The sequence below is a fragment of the Equus przewalskii genome, chromosome 28, assembly GCF_037783145.1.
Source record: "Equus przewalskii isolate Varuska chromosome 28, EquPr2, whole genome shotgun sequence".
Classification (NCBI taxonomy): domain Eukaryota; kingdom Metazoa; phylum Chordata; class Mammalia; order Perissodactyla; family Equidae; genus Equus; species Equus przewalskii.
In genome coordinates this window covers 7,574,148-7,597,772 of record NC_091858.1, presented here as the reverse complement: position 1 = coordinate 7,597,772, position 23,625 = coordinate 7,574,148, and the positions used below count along the sequence as shown (strand labels likewise).

At 35.7% G+C, this 23,625-nt stretch overlaps 1 protein-coding gene across 1 annotated transcript in view; it reads left to right on the top strand.

The window, feature by feature from the left end:
* KCNU1 (potassium calcium-activated channel subfamily U member 1) overlaps positions 1-23,625 on the top strand; it is a 150,402-nt gene that overhangs the window by 27,023 nt on the left and 99,754 nt on the right. Inside the window, exons 8-10 of the mRNA XM_070598090.1 lie at positions 1,970-2,140; positions 3,065-3,156; positions 4,744-4,854. Coding sequence (XP_070454191.1) covers positions 1,970-2,140; positions 3,065-3,156; positions 4,744-4,854 — 374 coding nt within the window. The remainder of the gene's footprint in view (positions 1-1,969; positions 2,141-3,064; positions 3,157-4,743; positions 4,855-23,625) is intronic.

The window sequence follows — 23,625 nt, the reverse complement described above, 5'->3', positions numbered from 1 at the left end:
GGTATCCCACATAAAATAGAGGAAGACTGCCACAGGTGTTAGCTCAGCAGCAATCTTCCTCACCAAGAAAAAATAGTATCTTAATGAGAATATCCAGCCACATAGGAGATGAATCAAAACTAAGAACTCAGGAATCGAGCAACCATGATAAAAAGTAGTGGTGGCGATTACTGAATGAGTTTAAAATAGAACAAAGATGTAACCAAGGGAATTATGGTTGCAGACTGGAGCACACATGTACGATGGAAAAATAATATAACTAATACAAATGAGGGGGAGGTAAGAGGAGATGACAGGGTGTCCTTATATCCTCCTCCATGGCATATCTTATCTAAAGTTGAAGCATGAAGTTTGAAAACATAAAATTTCAGTTTTGAAATATGGAGTTAAAAATAGATAATAATTTAATATTTTAACATCAGCCCATAACCCTTTATCTTAACTTTTAACTTCTTTCCCATCTGGGGCTGATGAGTTGTTGCTAACATGGTTGAGGAAGAGCAGAGTGAGCAAGCAGACCAGAAGGAGGCTGCCAGCTCTTAGAAAGGTGCTGGGGGATGGGGAAGGATTTGAAAGACCAAAGTAATACTCCCAAAAAGAGTGAATTAAACCTTAAAGTGTTGTTTAACTTACTCTGAGGGAGATTTCCAGGTTTAAATAAATTTAGTTTTAGTTTGTACATCATCTTGTGCAAGAATTTGATTGAATCCCTGTGCTAAGATGTTGTAAAAGAAACTACAGGGTTTTAGTTTAAAGGAAGCTGTTCCGAGCAACTCATGTACACCTTAAAAAAAAAAAAAAAAAAGAATGATTTAAGTCTGTGTGATTTAAACTTGGTTTTCTTATAGTTCACTAGTCTCAGAAAATAGTAAAGTCTCCAGAAGTTGGTGGAAGCAGGTTAGCAGACTTTGCAACAAAATCCTCTACCAGCCACGGGAGTTATGTATAGACAAACAATCTCGTTCTTATTTTGGAGTAGGGTATTCTAGAATGCCACACTCTTAAGCTACTCATCAAATTTAAGAAAGGGTCAGGACTTGGCACACCACTTTTAAAAATTGATCAAATACTTGAGCATACTCCATTATTTCTAATTTCCATTCTACTTCCTAACAACAAAACAAAAAAACTACTTTCCCCAGGCATCTCTAGAATTTTATCATGTTTATGCTAGATAGGAATGGAAAACATCTAGGGAATATGTGAGGTATTTGGGAAAAAAGTCTCCAAATGGAAGAACAAAGGAAAATTGTATACATTATTTATAATTATTATATGTTATATAGAATATATATTCTATATTTATACGTTTATATATACTATAAATATAAAGTTTTATAACTTATATAAGTTATTCTATTTATTTAACATAGAAAAGATGATCTGATAAATTTAGTTTCCTTAAAATGTGAAGACTTGGGGGAAAATCAGAGGAAAATATTTTTCAGAGTTTTTTAATTCCTGAGAGGATTTTTGGGGAGAAGTGGGGAAATAACTTGGAAAACTTGTTTGTTTGCTCTTCCTTAGACACTAGCATTCATGTGCTTAAACTCACTAAAATGAAGTGGCCATTTAAGTGCTTCTTTCCTTAATGACAATCCTGATCTGGTGAAAAATAAGAATGAATAATAATTGCTCAATCTGAGAGCCTTTGGAGTCTCATGGCTTCAGGATACAATGATGTGCCCACATGAAAAGAGATGTGGGCAGCCACCCCTCTGTGGAGCATTCCCAATGTGGGCTCAAGCTACATGCCCCCTCAGGTTTCACCAATAATCACAATGATGGAAAACAAGACTTTACTGTCACTACCCACAATTTGCGAACCCTTCACAACAGCCTGAGAATCATTTAATATTGCATTTGGATTGAGTTAAGGTGAAATTAATCCAATGTTTTGCCTATTCTTTGTAAAGTTTCCCTTGGATTCCATTCAGAGATCTTTCCTTAGTCTTTTCTCTTTGGACAGGTGGAAAATTCTGGTGATCCCTGGCTCAAAGGTAGAAATTCACAGAACATATCCTATTTTGAGTCCATTTACCTGGTCATGGCAACGACGTCAACTGTTGGCTTCGGAGATGTGGTAGCCAAGACAGCCCTAGGACGGACCTTCATCATGTTCTTCACCCTGGGGAGTTTGGTGAAGAATATTTTTAATATCTTTGAATATAACTACGTAAACCAAAAACATTTGGTTTATAGTGAGAAATAAAGCAATAGAGGTTTGAGAGGGAATGTTGCATTGATTTAGAGCAGGTCTCAAATGAAAATGAAAAGTTCCCGGGATCCCAAATTTTCCAAACTGCATCCCCTGGAGCACATGATGTAATCACTTGGTTGCCAGGGATGAAGCATGGTAGACATAGGAGAGCAGAGTTTCCCTGTGAGTCTCTATGCTGACTTGAGCAACGGTATCTTCCTTCGTCGTTTGTCCATCAAATTAAAGTCATTCTTCCAAAGAGGAAGGGTATTTGAGATTTGATCTAAAGAATGTTCTTTCCAGCTCAAATGAGTAAGTGCTCTCTAGACTTCATTTTACTTCAGGTAAGTGAACATCTGTGCTTGATTCAGGAGTGTGTCACAGACAAAGGAAGCCTCCTCTTCCTTTAGTGACTTTAATTTCAATTCCTTAAAATCCATGACAGAGTTCTGAACTCTCTGCCTTCCTGATATTCCCCTGTCCACAACTGCTACATCTCCTCATCTCAGTCTTTTTCCCCTAACCCCAGAAGCTTTATTTTCCCAAGGACTCAAAGAATATAAAATCAAAGAGTCAGAAGGGCAGTTAGAGGTGACGAAGAGAAAAACTGGCCAGGGAGGTCGCCTTACTGCTTGTCCTTGCTTTCATCATTTTGAATGCTCAAAAGTATTTTATTAAATTTTAACCAAATCCAAAGGCTGAAGTAAGGAGGAGAAATGGTCTCCCTTTTAAAAATACAGTTCACAGTCGTGCTCCACCTAGATGAGAGAAAGTTTTACATACCTTCTTTCTCCTTTATAATCTCAGAAATTTGGGGCGTCCTTGAAAATAATGAGACCTAATTTTATTTTCTGATCATTTTAGATACTATTTGCAAACTATGTCCCTGAAATGGTGGAACTCTTTGCTAACAAGAGGAAATATACCAGTTCCTATGGAGTGCTCAAGGGGAAGAAGTAAGTGGCTTTCAAGCATAATTTCTACAGTTTAGGATATTCTACTAGTCACTCCAAACACCTGTTGTCTGGCCTGGGTGAATATATTGGCAAGGTGTTTCATTCACCATAGAGGGCCGTGCTACAATGAATACGATAAGATGATGATTGCTCCTTGGTACAAACTACTGTACAGATGCTTGTAAGAGCACTAAGTCAACAAAAATGACAGATAATGTCATTCACTGTGAGATATTATTGATTGTGGTAATATTTCTACATTCCTTATCACTGTTCTCTTATATCCATTACTAACTGTCATATTCATTTTCATCATGTGGTTAACTTATGGCTAACTTTACATAGTGGACCAAATTAAAGCTGTGGTTCAAACTTAAAATAACTCACCTCGGTTGTCTTAGCCAAAACTTTCTTAAACTATATGGGGCTCATTCACGGGCAGAGGTTTGCTAGAGTGTGGAGCAACTTCATACTTTTCTCCAATACCTCGTGGATCTCCTGTTTTGGCCACGGCACGGTCATTTGCTCCCAGGGTGAACTGGAGTTGGAGTCGTTTTCACACTGCTTCTCATTGGATATATGTTACCTCAGTTTCCATTATGCTTTTTGATCCCGGAGAAGAAAAGAATGAATTGGAGATCTTAAATTTGGAGTGATTCTTTTTTATTTAGTCTCTATCTACTGAAGAGGAAAGAGGCGCAATGGAAATAAACTCCTTGGAGTGGTCTCCTAATGCAGTTGGTTGAAAACAGAGATTGACCTAGGAGTATGATGAGGAAAACAAAAAGAAAAAATAATGAAACAAATGCAAAACAAATAAACTAGATAAGCCAAAGTCTGACCCAATTCATCTCAGAAAAGGGATATAGGACACATGCTAAATCAGCCAACAAGGTCTGGAAAATTTAAGGTTAAGTTAGGTTAAAATTTTGCTTTGTTTCCTTAAATGACTAATGGGGAGAAAAATAGCTTCTTTATGTATATTAAGCCTAAGGAAATTGACAGCTATTTTTCACCATAAAAGCTCCATGCATAGATTTTTGCACCGGTCCTAGATGTCTCTCCATTGGACTCATTTTGCTGTGGCTACTAGATAATTTTGGATGTGGAAGATAAACCAAAATAACCTAGAATCTAATGCTACCATAGCCACAGTATTTGACTATGGGAAAATCAGTGAACCATTTCAAGCCCCAGTTGTTCCTCAGCGAAGAAAGACCATATGAGCCAATCAGGAATCAAGTGGAAAATGAAGTGAAATAATACTTGTTCAAGTCCATCACAAGTTATAAATAACTGTGAAGAATCTAGCAAATACGGTAATTATTGTTGCATTCCTGAAGAGCTATGTGTAATTAAAATGTGTGGATTCATACCCTATATGAGATGAGCTAGGGACTAGAGAAATCTGGTGTTTCTTTTTTATATTGGAGATGCAGTCCTTGGTGTTTGTATTTTTAAAATCTATGTGATCCAAATACCAAATTTATTTAAAACTAATTTTAAGCTAATAATCCATCACCAAATCTAGACAGGAAGACACTTCTTTCCCTCAGATGATCCACCTCACGTGTTCTTGCTACCTAGGTTCATCGTGGTATGCGGAAATATAACTGTTGACAGTGTGGCTGCTTTCCTGAGGAACTTTCTCCGCCATAAGTCAGGGGAAATCAACACCGAGATTGTTTTTCTGGGAGAGTAAGTGTATCTGTATGGCTCATGGGCTCTAAATTAATGCTTGAAATATGTCTGAGTACTTTTAACGAAAGGAAATTACCCTTGTTATATCCACAGAAAAATTAGGAAACAATAATAGGCAAAAACAAAAGAAAAAGAAATCTCATGACCAGAGTTAACTTCTGAAAATATTTTGGGATGGATCTTGCTGGATGTCTTTCTGTATAGGTACTAATATTATTTAAGTGATTCTCTATCATTTCGGTTATTCTATACTTATCATTTTAATGACCAGAATTTTGTGCACATGTCTAGTGCACTTCATAATTATTATTGTAACTGTTCTTCTAATTATTATTCTTCCAATTCTCAGAATTGGAAATGTGAAGTTCAAATAGATGCAGATTGTTTTTCATGATCTTTTTGTTCTGTGCAGTTTACCTTCCAGCAAGCAGAGTCCAAGTCAAATATTTTGTAAATGAGTGGGAAATGCATATTGAGTACAAACAGATTTTTAAGTGGGCAAAATGATTCCTAATTGTTTTATTTTATAATTTTGATTCCTAGTGAGATTGAATAATTTTTGTGTGTTTTGATAGTTTCCTTTCCTTTTTGAAATTCTTCTTTATTTCTTTTATCCTCTTTTCCATGAGGATGGTCATCTGTAACTTTACTGACTTTTAAGTGCTCAATGTATTTTGATATTAGCTGTTTTGTGTCATATAGTGTAATTACTTTTTCTCTCTCTTTGCCTTTTAAATTTTTGTATTTTTTAATTTTATTATGGAAGAATTTGATTTACATATGCTCCAATCCTTTGATTTTCATTTTCGCTTTTTGCTTTTTTGACATTCTTGGGCTCTCTGTTCTAGAATTAAGTAAATATTTCTCAAGCAGTTTTAAGTTTTTATATTGAGATCTTTTATATTTAAGTTCTCTGGAATTGATTTCCTGTCATGTGTAGTAAACTAACTTCTTTATTTTTTCCGAATGGTTAATCGGTTATCCAGACATCACTCATTTACTAAATAAGTCCATCAGATAGGAAATATTTTGATTGTATACAGGTTTATATGTAGGATCATCTCAATCTTCATGCATTTTATAGGTGAACATTCTGTATGTTTTACATCATGACATTTTCAATTCACCACAAATTTTGGATCTCATATATGAGATGACCAATAAGAATTTTGACCTCCTTTTTGGTATTGCTGATGGACAGCCAACAGTTCTGTTTCAGTATCATTGTCATGCCTTTCTCGTCAGTAATTTGTGCATTACTTGAATCCTTATTTAAAAAATAATTTAAAAAACCAAAGTGCTGAAAGTGATAAGAGGCTAATAATTATAATCCATTTATAGACAAAGACAAAGAGGAAATCATTAGATGTATGGAAATTGACATTTTATCAGCTGCTGTATTTTTGTGGACTAATGTAGTTTATTGTAGGAACTTGTTAAGATAATAAATGAAATTTTTTAAATGATGCGAAATGTTGTAAGTATCTGTCTAGACTTTTACAATTACATCTATGCTCTGATGATTCCACAATTTATATCCTCCACCAGACATTCTCTGTGGCTCCATATTCACCTAACTAATTGCTCACTGGATATTTCCACCCAGGTGTTTCAAAGGCCAACATTATCAAAAGTAAACTCATGACCTTATGTCCTCCTTTCCATCTCACAAGTCAAATAAAAGAAAAGTAAAAGAAGAAAAGAAAACAGCATTTTCTGTCTCAGTAAATGGTACCTCATCAATGCAGTTCCTTAAAACAGAAAATTAGGCATTGCCTTTGATACTCTTGTCTCCCTCAAGAGTATCTATATACCCTTTGATAAATATCTTCAATTTTTTCTCCTAAAAAAATCCTAATTCTACTTCTATCATTCCCTCTTCACTATCCCAACCCTATTCAAAGTAAATATCTTGTCTCTTCCAAATTTTTGTAAAGGCCAATTTATTGATTTGTTCTTTTTGCTCAGAAGCTCTTCTGCTACCTTTATATGATTAGCTTATTTTCATCCTTCAGCATTCAGAGTCCTTCCCCATCCAACCTATCTAAATTAGTGCCTTTTAGTCCTTCTAGTTCATTACTCCATTGTATTTCCTTTAAAGCAATTATCATAGTCTATAATTGCAGTAGATTTTCCTTTAATACAGATGTTAAGACTTCCTTCCCTTACTGTACATTCATGATGCTCCTCTCAATAAAAGACAGAGTTCCTTTCTCTTTTTCTTTGAATCTGGGCAGGCCTGTGACTTGATTTGATAAATAGAACGCAGCAGAGGTGACACTTTGCTAGCTTCAGGCCTACGCTTTCAGAGAACTGGCAGTTTCTCTTGGAGCTATAAGCCTTCACATAAAAAGTCAGACTAGCTTGTTGGGGAGAAGGTGCAGCCAGCTCTCAGCCACTCCAGTCACATGGCTGAGACAACAGTCATATGGGTAAGTCATTTTTTGTCACTCCAGCTCCCAGTCAAGCTCTCTCCTGAATGCACCCACGTGAATGGCCACTGTCAACACTATAGGGAACAGAAAAATTACCTTGCTGAGACCAGCCAACCCACAAAATCATGAGAAATAATACATTATTGTTATTTTAGGTCAATAAGTTCTAGAATGGTTTATTTTGTGGAAAGGGATATCTAATACAAAAAGTAGTACTGGAAGTCAGGTTCTATCATAAGCCAAAATTTGCCCTTTTCTTTGGAACCGATGGTAGGCAGAGGTTTGGAAAGGTTACATGGAGACTCTTAGTAGAGATCAGGAAGTCAATGATGAAATCTCTGTTGAGTATTGGAAGAAGAAACAGAATTTTGATAATAGTGTCACTAAAAATAACATGGAAGATGGAAAATGTACTTAGTGAAATTGTGAAACTAGCTTAGAAAATTTTCTGAAAGAATGTTGGGTGTCATTTGCCTTAGTATAATCACATATGATAAAGTATTGTGAGAAAATTGAGCTAAATCTCAACGAAGTGGGTATGGAGGAAACATACCTCAATATAATAAAGGCCATGTGTGACAACCCACACATAACATCATACTAAATGTTGCAAAGCTCAGAGCTTTTCCTCTAGGATCAGGAACAAGACAAGAATGCCCACTTCTGCCACTTTTATTCAACACAGTATGTGAAGTCTTAGCCAAAGAAATTAGGCAAGAAAAAGAAATAAAAGGGATCCAAATTGGAAATGAAGAAGTAAAACTGTCAGTATTTGCAGACAACAAAATGCTATATATAGAAAACCCTAAAGACTCCACCAAAACCTATGAGAACTAATAAATGAATTCAATAAAGTTGCAGGATACAAATTAATGTACAGAAATCAGTTGTGTTTCTACACACTAATAACAAGCTATCAGAAAGAGAAATTAATAAAACAATCTCATTTATAATTTCGTCAAAAAGAATAAAATGCCTAGCAACGAATTTAACCAGGGAGGCGAAATATTTGTACTCTTAAAACTATGAGACTCTGATGAAAGAAATTGAAGATGATGCAAATAAATGGCAAGATATATAGTGTGTTTACGAATTGGAAGAATTGCTATCTTTAGACTGTCCGTATTATCCTAAGCAAACTACACACTCAGTGTAATCCCCATCAAAATACCAATGGCATTTTTCACAGAACTAGTACAAAGAATGTTGAAATTTGTATGGAGCCACAAAAGACCCCAAATATTCAAAGCAATTTTGGGAAAGAACAAAGCTGGAGGTATCACACTCCCTGATTCCAAACTATGCTACAGATCTACATTAATCAAAGAAGTATGGTACTGGCACAAAAACAGACACATAGATCAGTGGAGTTGAATAGAGAGCCCAGAATTAAACTCATGCTTATATGGTAAATTAATCTATGACAACGAAGGCAAGAATATAAAATGGAGACAAGACAATCTCTTCAATAAATCTTGTTGGGAAACTGGACAGCTGCATGGAAAAGAATGAAACTGTACCACTATCTTACACTGTAAACAAAAATTCACTCAAAATGAATTAAAGACTTGAATGTAAGACCTGAAATTGTAAAACTCCTAGAAGAATACATAGACAGTCAGCTCTTTGACAACTATTTTAGCAATATATTTTTTGGACCAGTCTCCTCAGGCAAGGGTAATGATAGGAAAAGTAAACAACTGGGACTACATCAAACTAAAAAGTTCTGCACAGTGAAGGAAACCATCAACAAAACAAAAACACAACCTATGGAATGGGAGAAGATATTTGCAGATCATACATCTAATAAGAGGTTAATATCCAAAATATTTAAAGAACTCACACAACTCAATATCAAAAAACCCAAACAACCTGATTAAAAAATAGAGGACTTGAATAGACATTTTTCCAAAGAAGACATACAGATGGCCAACAGGCATATGAAAAGATGCTCAGCATCACTAATCATCAGGGAAATGCAAATCAAAGCCACAGTGAGATACCACCTCACACCTGTCAGAATGGCTATTATTAAAAAGACAAGAAATAACAGTGTTGGTAAGGATGTAGAGAAAAGGGAATTCTGATACACTGTTGGTGAGAACGTCAATTGGTGCAGCCACCATGGAAAATAGTATGGAGGTTCCTTAAAATTGAACTGCCATGTGATCCAGCAATTTCACTTCTGGGTATTTATCTGAAGAAAACAAAAACACTAATTCAAAGAGATATATGCATCCTTATGTTCACTGCAGTATTATTTACAGTAGCCAAGATATGGAAACAACCTAAGTGCCTTTGATGGATGAATGGATAAAGAAGATGTGGTATATAAATACATGATGGAATATTACTTAGCCATAAAAAAGAATGAAATCTTGCCATGTGCAACAACATGGATGGACCTAGAGGGTATTATGTTAAGCCAAATAAGGCAGATAGAGAAAGACAAATACCATATGATTTCACTTATATGTAGAATCTAAAAAGCAAAACAAACAATTAAAATGAAACAAAAACAGACTCATAGATACAAGAAACAAACTCGTGATTACCAGAGACAGGAAGGGTTGGGGGGCTGGTGAAATAGGTGAAGGGTATTAAGAAATACAAACTTCCGTTTATAAAATAAAGAGTCACTGGGATGTAATGTACAGCATAGGGAATATAGTCAAAATATTATATTAACTTTGTATGGTGACAGATGGTAAATAGGCATCATGGTGATCATTTTGTAATATATATAAATATCAAGTCACTATGATGTACACCAGAAACTAATAAGATATTGCATGTCAATTATACTTCAATAAAAAAATTTGAGCTAAAGAAGAAACTCTTTAATTTTCTAGCAGAATTTAAAGGAAATACAGAAGGCCCTGAACAGTCTTTCCAGCTGGCCAAAAAATGTAAAATGACCTCAGGGGAAAAAAATCAAACCCAGGGCATTACCTATAAAATATGACCTGAAGGTCAAAGGTGAATATCCAATCAAGAATGCAGCTCTAAGGCCCTTTGTTAAGACCTCAGAAAGATTTAAGGTGTTGGCTTGTAGATGCTCCTCTCAGTCAGGCAAAAGGCTTCTAAGAAGCTGAAGGACATTCTTCTCAGAATCTCGACCTTGTCGAAGTAGACAGAGGTCTGTCTCCAAGGGAACCATGCATATGACTTTGAGCATGACCTCAACCTGAATAATATTTATAGAAAGTAGTCAGTGCTTTACAGAAAATTTTACTGGTAAAAGTACTGTCGGCTTGGAGTAAAATGGACAGAGAGAGTTCAAAAAGGAAAAAAAAAATGCCTCTGGGCCTCAACCTAGCACAGGCAGGAATCAGGCTGAGAAAAGTACTCAAGTACAAACCTGGGCCATTTATTAGGGAAAAGGAAGGGTGACTCAGAGGGACAGAGAGCAGAGACAAGAATCAAGAAGATAGTGCATTAGCTCATAAGGACAGACACGGGCCCTAATCAATAAACATCTCCACCCCTGGAGTAGGGGGTCCTAATAGTATGTACTCAGATAGATTTCAGAATTTCTATGGATCAGTGAGTTCCATGTGCCCTGCATCACTTCCCCCGCCTCTTTCGATTGGGAATGTCTATTGCAGTTTTCCTATCCGTGCCTCATCATGGTACATTGGATGTTGAGGTGGGGATAATATCTTACCCATTTAGTTCACAGGTCTTCAGATGAGAAGGAACTTTGCCTGAGTTGCCCCATCTACATCTAGACCTGATTTAGGTGACAAGATCAGGACTTGAGCTGATGCTATAAAGAGTTGAGACTTCTGGAGGAGAAGGCAAGAGTATTTTGTACAGGGGAGGGATGTAAATTTTTGTGGCCAGAGGGAAGACTGTGGTAAATTGTTTTTAAAATATGGCTATCAGCAATTCCTCCCAAATGGTTACACGTATTCTACTCTTCCCACCAAAAACAGAGTCTGTTCTCCATTCTATTGAATCTGGTTTGGCCTTTTGGCTTATTTTAACCAATAAAACATGTATATGTGACTGGGCCAGTTATGGGCCCAGCCCTTAAGAGGGCTGGCGGCTTTTGCTTTTAGTTTCTTGGAGCCCTGAACCACTGCAGACATCCCTCAATATCCGGGGGGACTTGTTTCAGGACACTCTGTCAAGACCAAAATGAGCGGATGCTCACGTCCCTTGTATTTAATGACATAGTATTTGCATATAACCTATGCACATCCTCCCATACACTTTAAATCATCTCTAGATTACTTAAAATACCTAATACAATATAAATGCTATGCAACTACTATAAAGGTTATACTGCAATGTTTAGGGAATAATGACAAGGAAAAAAAGCCTGTCCATGTTCAGCATAGATGTAGCCATCCTAGACCTTTCTATCCACGTTTACTTGAATCCACGGATGTGGAACCTGCGGGTCTGGAGGGCCGAATGTGTATAAGAAATTCAAGAACTCTGATGGAGAGGAGGCCCTTCAGCCGCCAGCTCCTCCAGCTGGTTCGTTTGAGGCAATGGACATGTAGGTGATGCCATCTTGGATGATCTAGCCCACCAACACTCTCAGGTAAATGCAGTCATATAACTGACTCAAACAAAACCACATGGAACAGAAGAATCGCCCACCTGAGCCCAGTCAAAACAAAGAATTTCAAGAAATAATAACTTGTTATTTTAAGCCACAAAGATCTTGCAAGATTTCAGTCAAAAATAAATAACTGATACGGAAATTGTCACTTTCTTTTGGTTACTTGTTTTATGATTTAAGCAAAACAATATCCAAGATATTATGCTATGAAATATCATAAAGGTAAAACATTAATCTGTATTTCTATAAGTCAGAATACTTAGTGTTATGCAACAAAAATCATGGCTAAATTAAGCAGAAAGAAATGTGTGAATAGATGTTATATGGCTCTCAAAACCTCCAGAAGAGCCAGATAACTAGGCTTAGAGACTATACGACAAGGAACAATAATAAGATGATGCTTATTTCCTTGAGTAATCTGTATTATTATTGTGCATGAATGGGTACCTAAATGTTGATTTATTATCATTCTTTATACTGAATGCATACGTCTTATACACTTTGTATATGTACAATTTTTCACAATAAAATGAGAAGATGAAAACTTTCTAGAGTTGAAAAAAGATAGTTCTCGGACTGGAAAAGTACGATAATGTTGATCAGGATTAATGAAAATCATGTACACACACACTTACTTGAAATGTGAAAATTAAAACGTAGAGATAAGGAGAGGGAGTCATGCAGATGAACGTTGTCATAACCTAGAAGGGACACCTAATTCAGGAGACGTTGGGGGAGTGGGGAATATCAGCGTAGGCACCCAGAAGAGAGTGCTATTCAAGAAAGTAATACACGAAAATAATTTACACATCAAATAGCAGAATACTTGTCACAAAATATTTATTCCCTTCCCATTTTCCCAGTTCTACTGCTCAGAGATAACTATTCTTAGCTCTTTCAGATTTAATATTTCTGCTAACTTTAAATCCATGTTTTACCACTCTTTTGACTCCTCAGTGTTAGACAATATTTATTCATCACCTGATACAGCAGGTAAATATTTTTCAGCACTATCTAGCACTTTCCCTTCTTCCACTGTTCCAATATAGTTATCTTCCATTTTGTAGTTACAGCAACGATCAGTGTTTATATCATTATGGCTAATAAATGTTCCCTGCAGATTCAAGAAATGTCTTATGATAACTACATTTCCTCAAAGTTATTTTTTAATATTTAATGAATGCCTCATTTTGTAACATAGCTATCATGTGTTTTCCAATACATATATTACATGCGTAGCAATAAATATTTTCTAATTTCTTCAATATTAGATAATCCCATAAGATCAAAAGTTGAGTGAAAAATTTCCAAGAGATGCACACAAGTCATTGGAGTACAGGAAAAATATCTTATGGGGCCGGCCAGGTGACGCAGCAGTTAAGTTCGCTTGTTCCGCTTCTCAGCCGCCCGGGGTTTGCTGGCCCGGTTCCCGGGTGTGGACATGGCACCGCTTGGCACGCCATGCCGTGGTAGGCGTCCCACATATAAAAAGTAGAGGAAGGTGGGCACGGATGTTAGCTCAGGGTCAGGCTTCCTCAGCAAAAAGAGGAGGACTGGCAGTAGTTAGCTCAGGGATAATCTTCCTCAAAAAAAAAAGAAAAAGAAAAAATATCTTAGAACTTCTATTCATTTTTAAAATAACGAGGAATTGATTAAATACCATGTCTAAACCTTTTATATCCTAAAATATAACTCAGAAAGAAAATTACATAGCATTACGATGTACATTAAAATGAATCACTATAAAGTGAACACCCATGTAAGCATCAGCCAAATCAAGATAGATTCTGTTGCCAGCACCCCAGCATAACCCTCCCCAGTGTAACCCCATCTTTTGGTCCCTAGAGGTAACTTTGTCTCACAATTTTTTAATTGTCTTATCTTGTATGTTTATTTAGAATATTTAGTTTTTTCCTTTTTTAAAAAACTTACATAAGTGGGATATAAATTTATTTACCCCAATATTATCTTTGTAAGATTCATCTATTTTGTGGCTGGATCATGGCTATGCCTATTCCTTATCATTTCTGTGTAGTAGAGTATTCCATTATATGAATACACCACAATTTTTCTTAATCCATTCCACTGTCGGTGGACATTTCACCTCACTTTTTGACTATTATGAAGAATGCTGCTTTGAAAATTCTTGTATGTATATCCTGGTATCCAGGAATAAAATTGCCAGTTATCTGAAATGGTTTTACCCATCTGCACTTGCACCAGCAATCATGAGAGTTCCTCTTGCCCTATATCCTTGGAAATATAACTTTACACGCTCTCTAATACTTAGAAACATCAGTCTTTTTAATTTTAGCCATTCTTCACGGTTGTGTTTTATAACACGATGGTATCTTACTGTGGTTTTCATTTTCATTTTTCTGGTTACTAATGAGGCCAAGCATATTTTCATATGTATAGGCCATTTGAATTCCTTTTTATGAAATGACTACTATCTTGCCCATTTTTTTTCTTTTTTTGAGGAAGATTAACCCTGAGTTAACATTCAATAGCAACCCTCTTCTTTTTTCTGAGGAAGATTGGGGCCGAACTAACATCTGTGTGCATCTTCCTCTACTTTATATGTGGGGTGCCTGCCACAGCATGGCTTGTCAAGTGGTGCATAGGTCCGCACCCGGGATCTGAACTGGCGAATCCTGGGCTGCTGAAGAGGAACGTGTGAACTTAACCGCAGTGCCACCGGGCCACCGGGCCAGCCCCCTATCTTGCCCATTTTCATCCTGAATTAAATGCAGATCTGCCAGTGACAAGCTTTTTTTTTAATGTCTTTACTTTTTCTTCATTCTTGAAAGGTAATTTCATTGATATAGAGTTCTATATGCCAGTTCTATATGACAGCTTTTTTTCCTTAAAAGCCGTGAATGTATTAGTCTATTGATTTCTGGCTTTTGTTGTTGCTATTAAGAAGTCTGTTGAACTACCTTCTTTAAAAAACATCTTTTTAAAAGATCATGTGTTGTATTTAATGAAAACATTATACTTTTAGTATGATGCGTATAGGTTTGGATTTCTTTTATTTTATCATGCTTAGTTTTCATAAATCTTCCTAAGTCTCTGGATAGGTACCTTCCACCATTTCTGGAAGATTCTCAATTATTCATTCAAATATTGTCCATGTCACCATTTTCTCTCTTCTCCTTCTCTGAGACTCCAGTTATAAGTATGTTAGCCCTTTTTAACTGTTCCAACTATATTTCTTACCCTTTCTTTTGTGTTTTCCCTTTTTTGTATCCCTGTGTTATATTCTTGATAATTTGTTATGACCTACCTTCCAGGTCCATGATTCTCTCTTTATCTGCATTTAATCTACTTACAAACCTATCCACTGAATTTTTAATTTCAGTTATTGTATTATCTATTATCTGGTTCTAGAATTTGTATTTGGTTCTTTATCAAATATTCTCTGTTTTTATAGATTTTTTTGCATTTCCAGGCTTACCTTTTATTTATTTCAACAAAATAAGCATAATTATATTGGAGTCTGTGTCCAATAATTCAACATCTCAGGTCTTTGGTTTTATTGTCTGCTGTTTCTGCTGGATGTCACACATAGTATCATGTTTCCTCTGTGTGCCTTATTGTCTTAGATTATGTGCTGATTCTTATATTAAAAATTATTTGTAGAAATAATTTATAGCCTAGAACAGTGTTGCATTCTTCTGGAGAGGATATTCCTTTACTTCTGCCAAGAACAATGGGGCACTTCTGCTTCAGGACCACCTTAATCCAAGTTCAAGGCTGGAGGTTCTCTGTACTACCCTGGTAACAAACTTGGGATTACAATCCATCTAAAAACTAGTTTATTCAATTTTAATCTTCTTCTATGTTTGTGTACCTTTGTTATGTCAGTTTGAAATTTGGATGGGTTATCAAACTCTTCAGTTTTAGTGTGAAGGGAGCTGGACATTTTTTGCCCCCTTGCCCTGTGGGACCACCAAAATGTTAGCTCACTTTGGTAGATGCTGCTTCTGGATTGCTAAATGCTTTCTGGGGGAGAAAAAAGACTGAACTTAATCTTCAAGACCTTGATTTCTCCTAGGATTTCACCTAGTAATTCTTCATGGTCTGGCTATATCCTTGATGATTTATCAGAAGATGTTTTTATATTTTATCCAGCATTTTTATACATCTTTAGTAGAAGGTTGGCAGAAGTTACCTAGTTTATTATTCCTGAAAGCAGAAGCCCCCGGCTCTAAATATTTCATATATGGATATATGCAAAGTTTTCACTTGTCCACTCATGTTGATGATCCAGTATCATGTACTGAATATAAAGTGTTTTAAGAGAATAGGGAAAGTTTTTTTGTACATCAATACCATTGTTTCTCTCTCCTATAGTTTTATTGCATCTATGTACACTATCAAAATGTTCACATTATTTTAGATATGTTTAACTTCATAGAAGGAAGATCATGCTTATGTAATCTTGTGATGCTTAGATTTTCCTCACTTTAAATTATATAGGATGCATATATAATATGTATAAAATGATTATATGATGTATATAAGATACATTAATGTTTCTGAGTGTGGCTCTAGTTAATTGGTATTTATTGTTATATGATATTTTGTTGATAACCTATACCTCAGTTTATTTATCCACTCTTCTTTTGATGTAATTTGAATAGTTTCTAGATTTTGCCATTGCAAATAGTTTTGTTATTAATGTACTTATATATGGCTCTTGATGGCCCCATGCAATAGTGTGTGTGTGTGCATGTTTAATAGTGTGAAGTATGAGAATGTTCATTTTTAAAAGATAATATAAAACATTATTCCAAGTGGTTGCAACATTTTCCAAGCCTAGCAGCAATATGTAAGAGACTTTGTGTATTTGTATATCTACATTCTTTCTAACAATTGATATGGTCATACTTTTTAATCTTTGCTATGGAAGCAGTATAAAATGGAACCTCATTGTGGTTTTGATGTGTATGCTCCTTATCTCTAAGGATGTGGAGTTTGTCTTCATGTTTATTAGCCACATGTGTTTCATCTTTCTGTGAAATGCCTGTTCATGTGTTTGGCCCATTTTCCTATTGGATTGTTTATGGGATTTTTTTTAATTTAATTTCTAGGAATACTTAATATATTCTTGACACTAATTCTTCATCAGTTGTGTGAATTGCTAATATATTATTCCAGTTTTTAACTTGTCTTTTTACTATTAGGTGTATTTTGATATTTGAAAGTTTTTAATATTATTATAGTCAAATTTTCAATCTTTTCAATTATATTTAATGCTTTTTGGTTTTTGTTTAGGAAATCTTTCTCTATCCCAATGTTTAAAAAGTATTTAACTGCACTTTCCATTACGAATTTTAAATTTTGGTTTTTGTCATTTAAATCTCTAATTCAACTGGAATTTGTTTTGTATATGGCATTTCACGTGAATAAATAAAATTTCACCTTTTTCCATATGGATAGTTATTTTATCAATGCTAGTTATTGAATAAACCCTGACATGCTACCACTATGAATAGGTCTGCTCTGTGTTTTCTATTTTATCAATCTCTCTCTCACTGCATTAATACTACACTTTTTAAATTACTAAAGCTTCATAATTAGTCTTTATATATCCTAGGGTAAGTCTTCCCTCCTTGGTTTTTTCAATAATTGACAAGCTCTTTCTGGCCCTTTATCTTTCATAGGAATTTTTCAATCATTCTATTGTGTATGAAAAACTTTGCCAAAATTGATGGGAATATGATTGAGACTTAAATTGAAAATTGACTTTTTTATGTTACAAACTCTTCTTTTTTTTAAATTTTTTGTTTTTGAGGAAGATTAGCCCTGAGCTAACTACTGCCAGTCCTCCTCTTTTTGCTGAGGAAGCCTGGCCCTGAGCTAACATCAGTGCCCATCTTCCTCTACTTTATACATGGGATGCCTACCACAGCATGGCTTTCCAAGTGGTGCCATGTCCACACCTGAGAAGCAGAACATGCAAACTTAACTGCTGCACCACCAGGCCAATCCTACAAACTCTTCTTAACTCTGACTATGCTATGGTTATCCATTTATTTAGTTCTCATCTAATGTCTCTTAATAATGCTGTATAATTTCTGAGGAGTACTGAGTTTTATTATATATATGTAATTAATATATATATATATAGGTACTTGATATTTTCTGATATTATTGGAAATAGTATCTTATTAATTATGTTTTCTACTTGTTTGCCATTGGTATAAAAAACAGAATTCAGTTTTGTGTACTATTATTCTGTTTATCCATATTGCTAAATTCCTCTATTTAATTTTTTCTGTAGTATTAGGGGTTTCTAAGTAAATAATATTATTTCAAATAAAGATAGTTTATTTTCTTCTTTGTAGTCCTTATGTGTACAATTTATCCTGATTTTTTATTATACTTGCTGAGACATCAAATAGAATGTTGGGAAAAAAGCGGTGGTTGTATCTTCATTTCTGATTTTAAGGAAAATTCTTCTAATATTTTCCCATTAAGGTCATCCTTTTCATTTTAAAGATGCTCTTTATCATGTTAAGGATATTCTCTTCTATTTCTAATATACCATGAATTTTATTTCTTAACGGTGAAACAATATTTTTATCAACTTTTTCTCTGCATCTGAAATAACTGTATAATTTTTCACTTTTGATTTGTTAATGTGGTAAATTACATTAATAGTTTTGGTATCATGATTATTTTGGATTTGATCCATTTTGAGTTTATTGTTGTGAATGGTGAAAAAGAATGGTGAATTTTCATTCTTTTACACGTGGCTGTCCAGTTTTCCCAGCACCACTTGTTGAAAAGATTTTCTTTTCTCCATTCTAAGCCCTCAGCTCCTTTGTCAAAGATTAGCTGTCTATAGATGTGTGGTTTTATTTCTGGGCTTTCAATTCTGTTCCATTGATCTGTGCATCTGTTTTTGCACCAGTACCATGCTGTTTTGATTACTGTAGCTTTGTATGTTTTGAAGTCAGGGATTGTGATGCCTCCAGCTGTGTTCTTTTTTCTCAGGATTGCTTTAGCAATTCAGGGTCTTTTGTTGCCCCATATGAATTTTAGGATTCTTTGTTCTATTTCTGTAAAGAATGTCATTGGGATTCTGATTGGGATAGCATTGAATCTGTAGATTGCTTTAGGTAGAATGAACATTTTAACTATGTTTATTCTTACAATCCACGAGCATGGAATGTATTTCCATCTCTTTATGTCATCATCAATTTTTTTCAGGAAGGCCTCGTAGTTTTCATTGCATAGGTCTTTCACTTCCTTAGTTAAATTCACCCCAAGCTATTTTATTCTTTTTATTGCGATTGTGAATGGTATTGTGTTCTTGAGTTCTTTTTCTGTTAGTTCGTTATTAGAGTATAGAAATGGTACTGATTTAGGTAAGTTCATTTTATACCCTGCAACTTTGCTATAGTTGTTGATTATTTCTAAAAGTTTTCCGATGGATTCTTTGGGGTTTCTATATGTAAGATCCTGTCGTCTGCGAACGGCGAGAGTTTCGTTTCTTCCCTCCTTATTTGGATTCCTTTTATTCCTTTCTCTTGCCTAATTGCTCTGGCCAAAACCTCCAGTACTGTGTTGAATAAGAGTGGTGATAGAGGGCATCCTTGTTTCATTCCTGTTCTCAAGGGGATGGCACTCAGTTTTTGCCCCTTGAGTATGATGTTGGCTGTGGGTTTGTCATATATGGCCTTTATTATATTGAGGTAATTTCCTTCTATCCCCATTTTATTCAAGTTTTTATCATAAATGGCTGTTGGATCTTGTCAAATGCTTTCTCTGCATCTATTGAGATGATCATGTGGTTTTTATTTCACAATTTGTTGATGTGGTATATCACGTTGATTGATTTGTGGATGTTGAATCATCCCTGTGTCCCTGGTATGAATCTCACTTGATCATGACGTATGATCCTTTTGATGTATTGCTGAATTCGGGTTGCCAAAATTTTGTTGAGAATTTTTGCATCTATGTTCATCAGTGATATTGGCCTGTAGAATTCCCCAGGAAAGCCATCTGGTCCTGGGTTTTTATTCGTTGGGATGCTTTTGATTGCTGTTCCAATCTCTTTCCTTGTGATTGGTCTGTTCAGATTGTCGGCTTCTTCTTGACTTAGCTTTGGGAGATTGTAAGAGTCTAAGAATTTATCCATTTCCTCTAGGTTATCCATTTTGTTGGCATATAGTTTTTTCTAGTATTCTCTTACAATCCATTGGATTTCTGTGGAGTCTGTTGTTATTTCTCCTCTTTCATTTCTGATTTTGTTTATTTGAGCTTTTTCTCTTTTTTTCTTTTTAAGTCTGGCTAGGGGTTTGTCAAGTTTATTTATCTTCTCAAAGAACCAGCTCTTTGTTTCATTGATCCTTTCTACTGCCTTTTTTCTTTCTATAGCATTTATTTCTGCTCTGATTTTTATTATTTCTCTCCTTCTGCTGACTTTTGACTTTGTTTGTTCTTCTTTCTCTAATTCAATTAGGTGTAATTTGAGATTGCTTATTTGGGATTTTTCTTGTTTGTTAAGGTGTGCCTGTATTGTGATGAATTTCCCTTTTAATAGAGCTTTTGCTGTATCCCTTATGAGTTGGTATGGCATGTTATCATTTTCATTTGTCTCCAGATATTTTTTGATTTCTTCTTTAATTTCTTCAATGATCCATCACTTGTTCAATAGCATATTGTTTAGCCTCCACATCTTTGTCCCTTTCTCAGCTTTTTTCTTGTAATTAATTTCTGGCTTTATAGCATTATGATCAGAGAAGATGCTCATTATTATTTCAATTTTTTAAAATTTATAAAGCCTTGTTTTATTTCCCAACATATGGTCTATCCTTGAGAATGTTCCATACACACTTGAGAAGAATGTGTATCCTGCTGTTTTCGGATGGAGTGTTCTATATGTGTCTATTAAGTCCAACTGTTTTAGCTTTTCATTTAATTCCACTGTTTCCTTGTTGATTTTCTGTCTTGATGATCTGTCCCATCATGTGAGTGGGGTGTTGAGGTCCCCTACTATTATTGTGTTATTTTTGATATCTTCTTTTACATTTGTTAACAGTTGCTTTATGAACTTTCATTCTCCTGCGTTGGGTACATAGATATTTATAAGTGTTATTTCTTCTTGATGTAGTGTCCCTTTGATCATTATATACGGACCCTGTATGTCTCTCTTTACCTGCCTTATCTTGAAATCTACTTTGTCTGATATAAGCATTGTGACACCTGCTTTCTTTTGTTTGCCATTAGTTTGGAGTATCATCTTCCACCCCTTCACTCTGCACCTGTATTTGTCACTGGAGCTGAGGTGTGTTTCCTGGAGGCAACAAATGGTTGGACATTGTTTTTAATCCATCTTGCCACTCTGTGTCTTTTTATTGGAGAATTCAATCCATTTACATCGAGGGTGATTATTGATGTATAAGGGCTTACTGCTGTCATTCTGTCACTTGTTATCCTGTTTTCTTGCATTTCCTTTGTTTCCTGTCCTGTGTGTTTTGGTCTACCCATTGATTTCTGCAGTTTCTCATGCTGGGTTTCTTACCTTTTTCCTTATTTATTGTTTGTGTCTCTGTTCTGTTTTTTCGTTCAGTGGCTACCCTAAAGTTTGTATTCAGAATCTCGTGAATAACATAGTCCATTTTCTGGTGGTCTCTTACTTCCTTAGCTTAAACTGATTCAGTCCCTTTCCTCCTCCTCTCCTAAGTTATTATTTTCATCTCTTATTCCAACTTGTGCTGTGAGTTTATGGTTAAAGTGATAAGATTGTCTTTGTTTTTGGTGTTTTCATTCCCTTTAACCTAATGCTATAGTTGAATATTTGCTATCCTATTCTTATTCTACCTATTTGTCTCCTTATTCTGTGTTTTGTGACCCCTTTCTCCCTTTTTTTTCTCTTTTCAGGTATGAGGGCCTTCTTGAGGATTTTTTGTAGTGGTGGTCTCGTGGCTACGAAGTCCCTTAGCTTGTATTTGTCTGGGAAGGATTTAATTTCTCCCTCATATCTGAAGGATATTTTTGCTGGATAGAGTAGTTTTGCTGAAGATTTTTATCTTTTAAAGTTTTGAATATGTCATTCCAATCTCTCCATCTTGTAAGGTTTCTGCAGAGAAATCTGCTGAAAGTCTGATAGGTGTTCCTTTATAGGTTATTTTCTGCTACCTTGCTGCCCTGAGTATTCTTTCTTTGTCATTCATTTTTGCCAGGTTTACTACTGTATGCCTTGCAGTAGGTCTTTACATTGATATATCTAGGAGATCTGAAAGCTTCCTCCACGCACATTTCTCTCTCATTCCCTAGATTTGGGAAGTTCTCTGCTATTATTTCTTTGAGCACACTTTCTGCTCCATTCTCCTTTTCTTCCTCTTCGGGGATACCTATAATTCTTATGTTGCATTTCCTCATTGAGTCAGCTATTTCTCAGAGGTTTTATTCATTTCTTTTTAGTCTTAGTTCTCTCTCTCCCTCTGTCTGGAGCCATTCAACCTGTCTATCTTCAATTATGCTGATTTGCTCCTCTATGGTGTCCACACATACATTCAGGGAATCCATATTTTGTTTTATCTGATCCATTGTATTTTTCATCTCTAGTATTTCTGATTCATTCTTCTTTATAGTTTCAATGTCTTTTGTGAAGTAGCTCCTGAACTCATTGAATTGTTTCTCTATATTTTCTTTTACCTCATTGAGTTTTTTGATGATAGCTATTCTGAATTCATTGTCATTTAGTTTACTTTTGTCCAAGTCCTCAGGACATAATTCTGTGGTTTTATTGTTTTCCTTCTGGTCTGGAGCTTTTATGAATTTGATGCTAGAAGAACAATTTTTTTGCATAGTGATATTATTCAGTTGCAGTTACAGCCTAACACCACTAGAAGTGGGTCGAGAGCCACATATTCTGAGCTGTCCACCTTCAGCAGAGATGGCATGGCACAGCGTGGGTTGGTGGGGGCACTTTCTCTGTGTGCAGACTCAGGTTTCCTGATCAGCTCTCACTATCTGGTTTCCTGGGGTCTTAGCTTGATGGGGTAACCCCACATGAAAGTTTTCACCATGTTCGAGGGCTTCCCTCTAGGCTGCAAGGGTGCTAAGGAGTCCTGGGTGATCCTGTGGATGTGTGGCCCCTCCCCCACTCCTTTCTTCATGGAGCCATCCATGGCAATGATCCCAGTCTTTAGGGGAGGGAGCAAAGTTCTCTCTTGCCCCTTTCCAGCTCCTCCAAGGGGGACTCAAGCCTCTCTGCCCTCCGTCATTTGGCTGCTGTGGGTCTCTGAGGATTCCTGTGCTATTAGGATATTTTTTGTTGGAATAGGATTGTTCCTTTTTAAAAATTTTTTTAAAGATTTTATTTTTCCCTTTTTCTCCCCAAAGCCCCCTGGTACATAGTTGTATATTCTTCATTGTGGGTCCTTCTAGTTGTGGCATGTGGGATGCTGCCTCAGCGTGGTTTGATGAGCAGTGCCATGTCTGCGTCCAGGATTCAAACCAACGAAACACTGGGCCACCTGCAGCGGAGCGTGCGAACTTAACCACTCGGCCACAGAGCCAGACCCTGATTGTTCCTTTTTGTTGTATGTTGGAGGGGAGAATGTCCTGGCCAAGCTCACTCCACCATGATGCTGACATCACTATTTCATTAACTTTTTTTTATCTCTATTTGCCTCTGGATATTTTATCTTCCTCATTCACTATATAAGTCATTTTTGTCTTCTCTTTTTTTCTGTAACTTTACTACAGGTTTGTCTATTATATTAGTTATTTTTT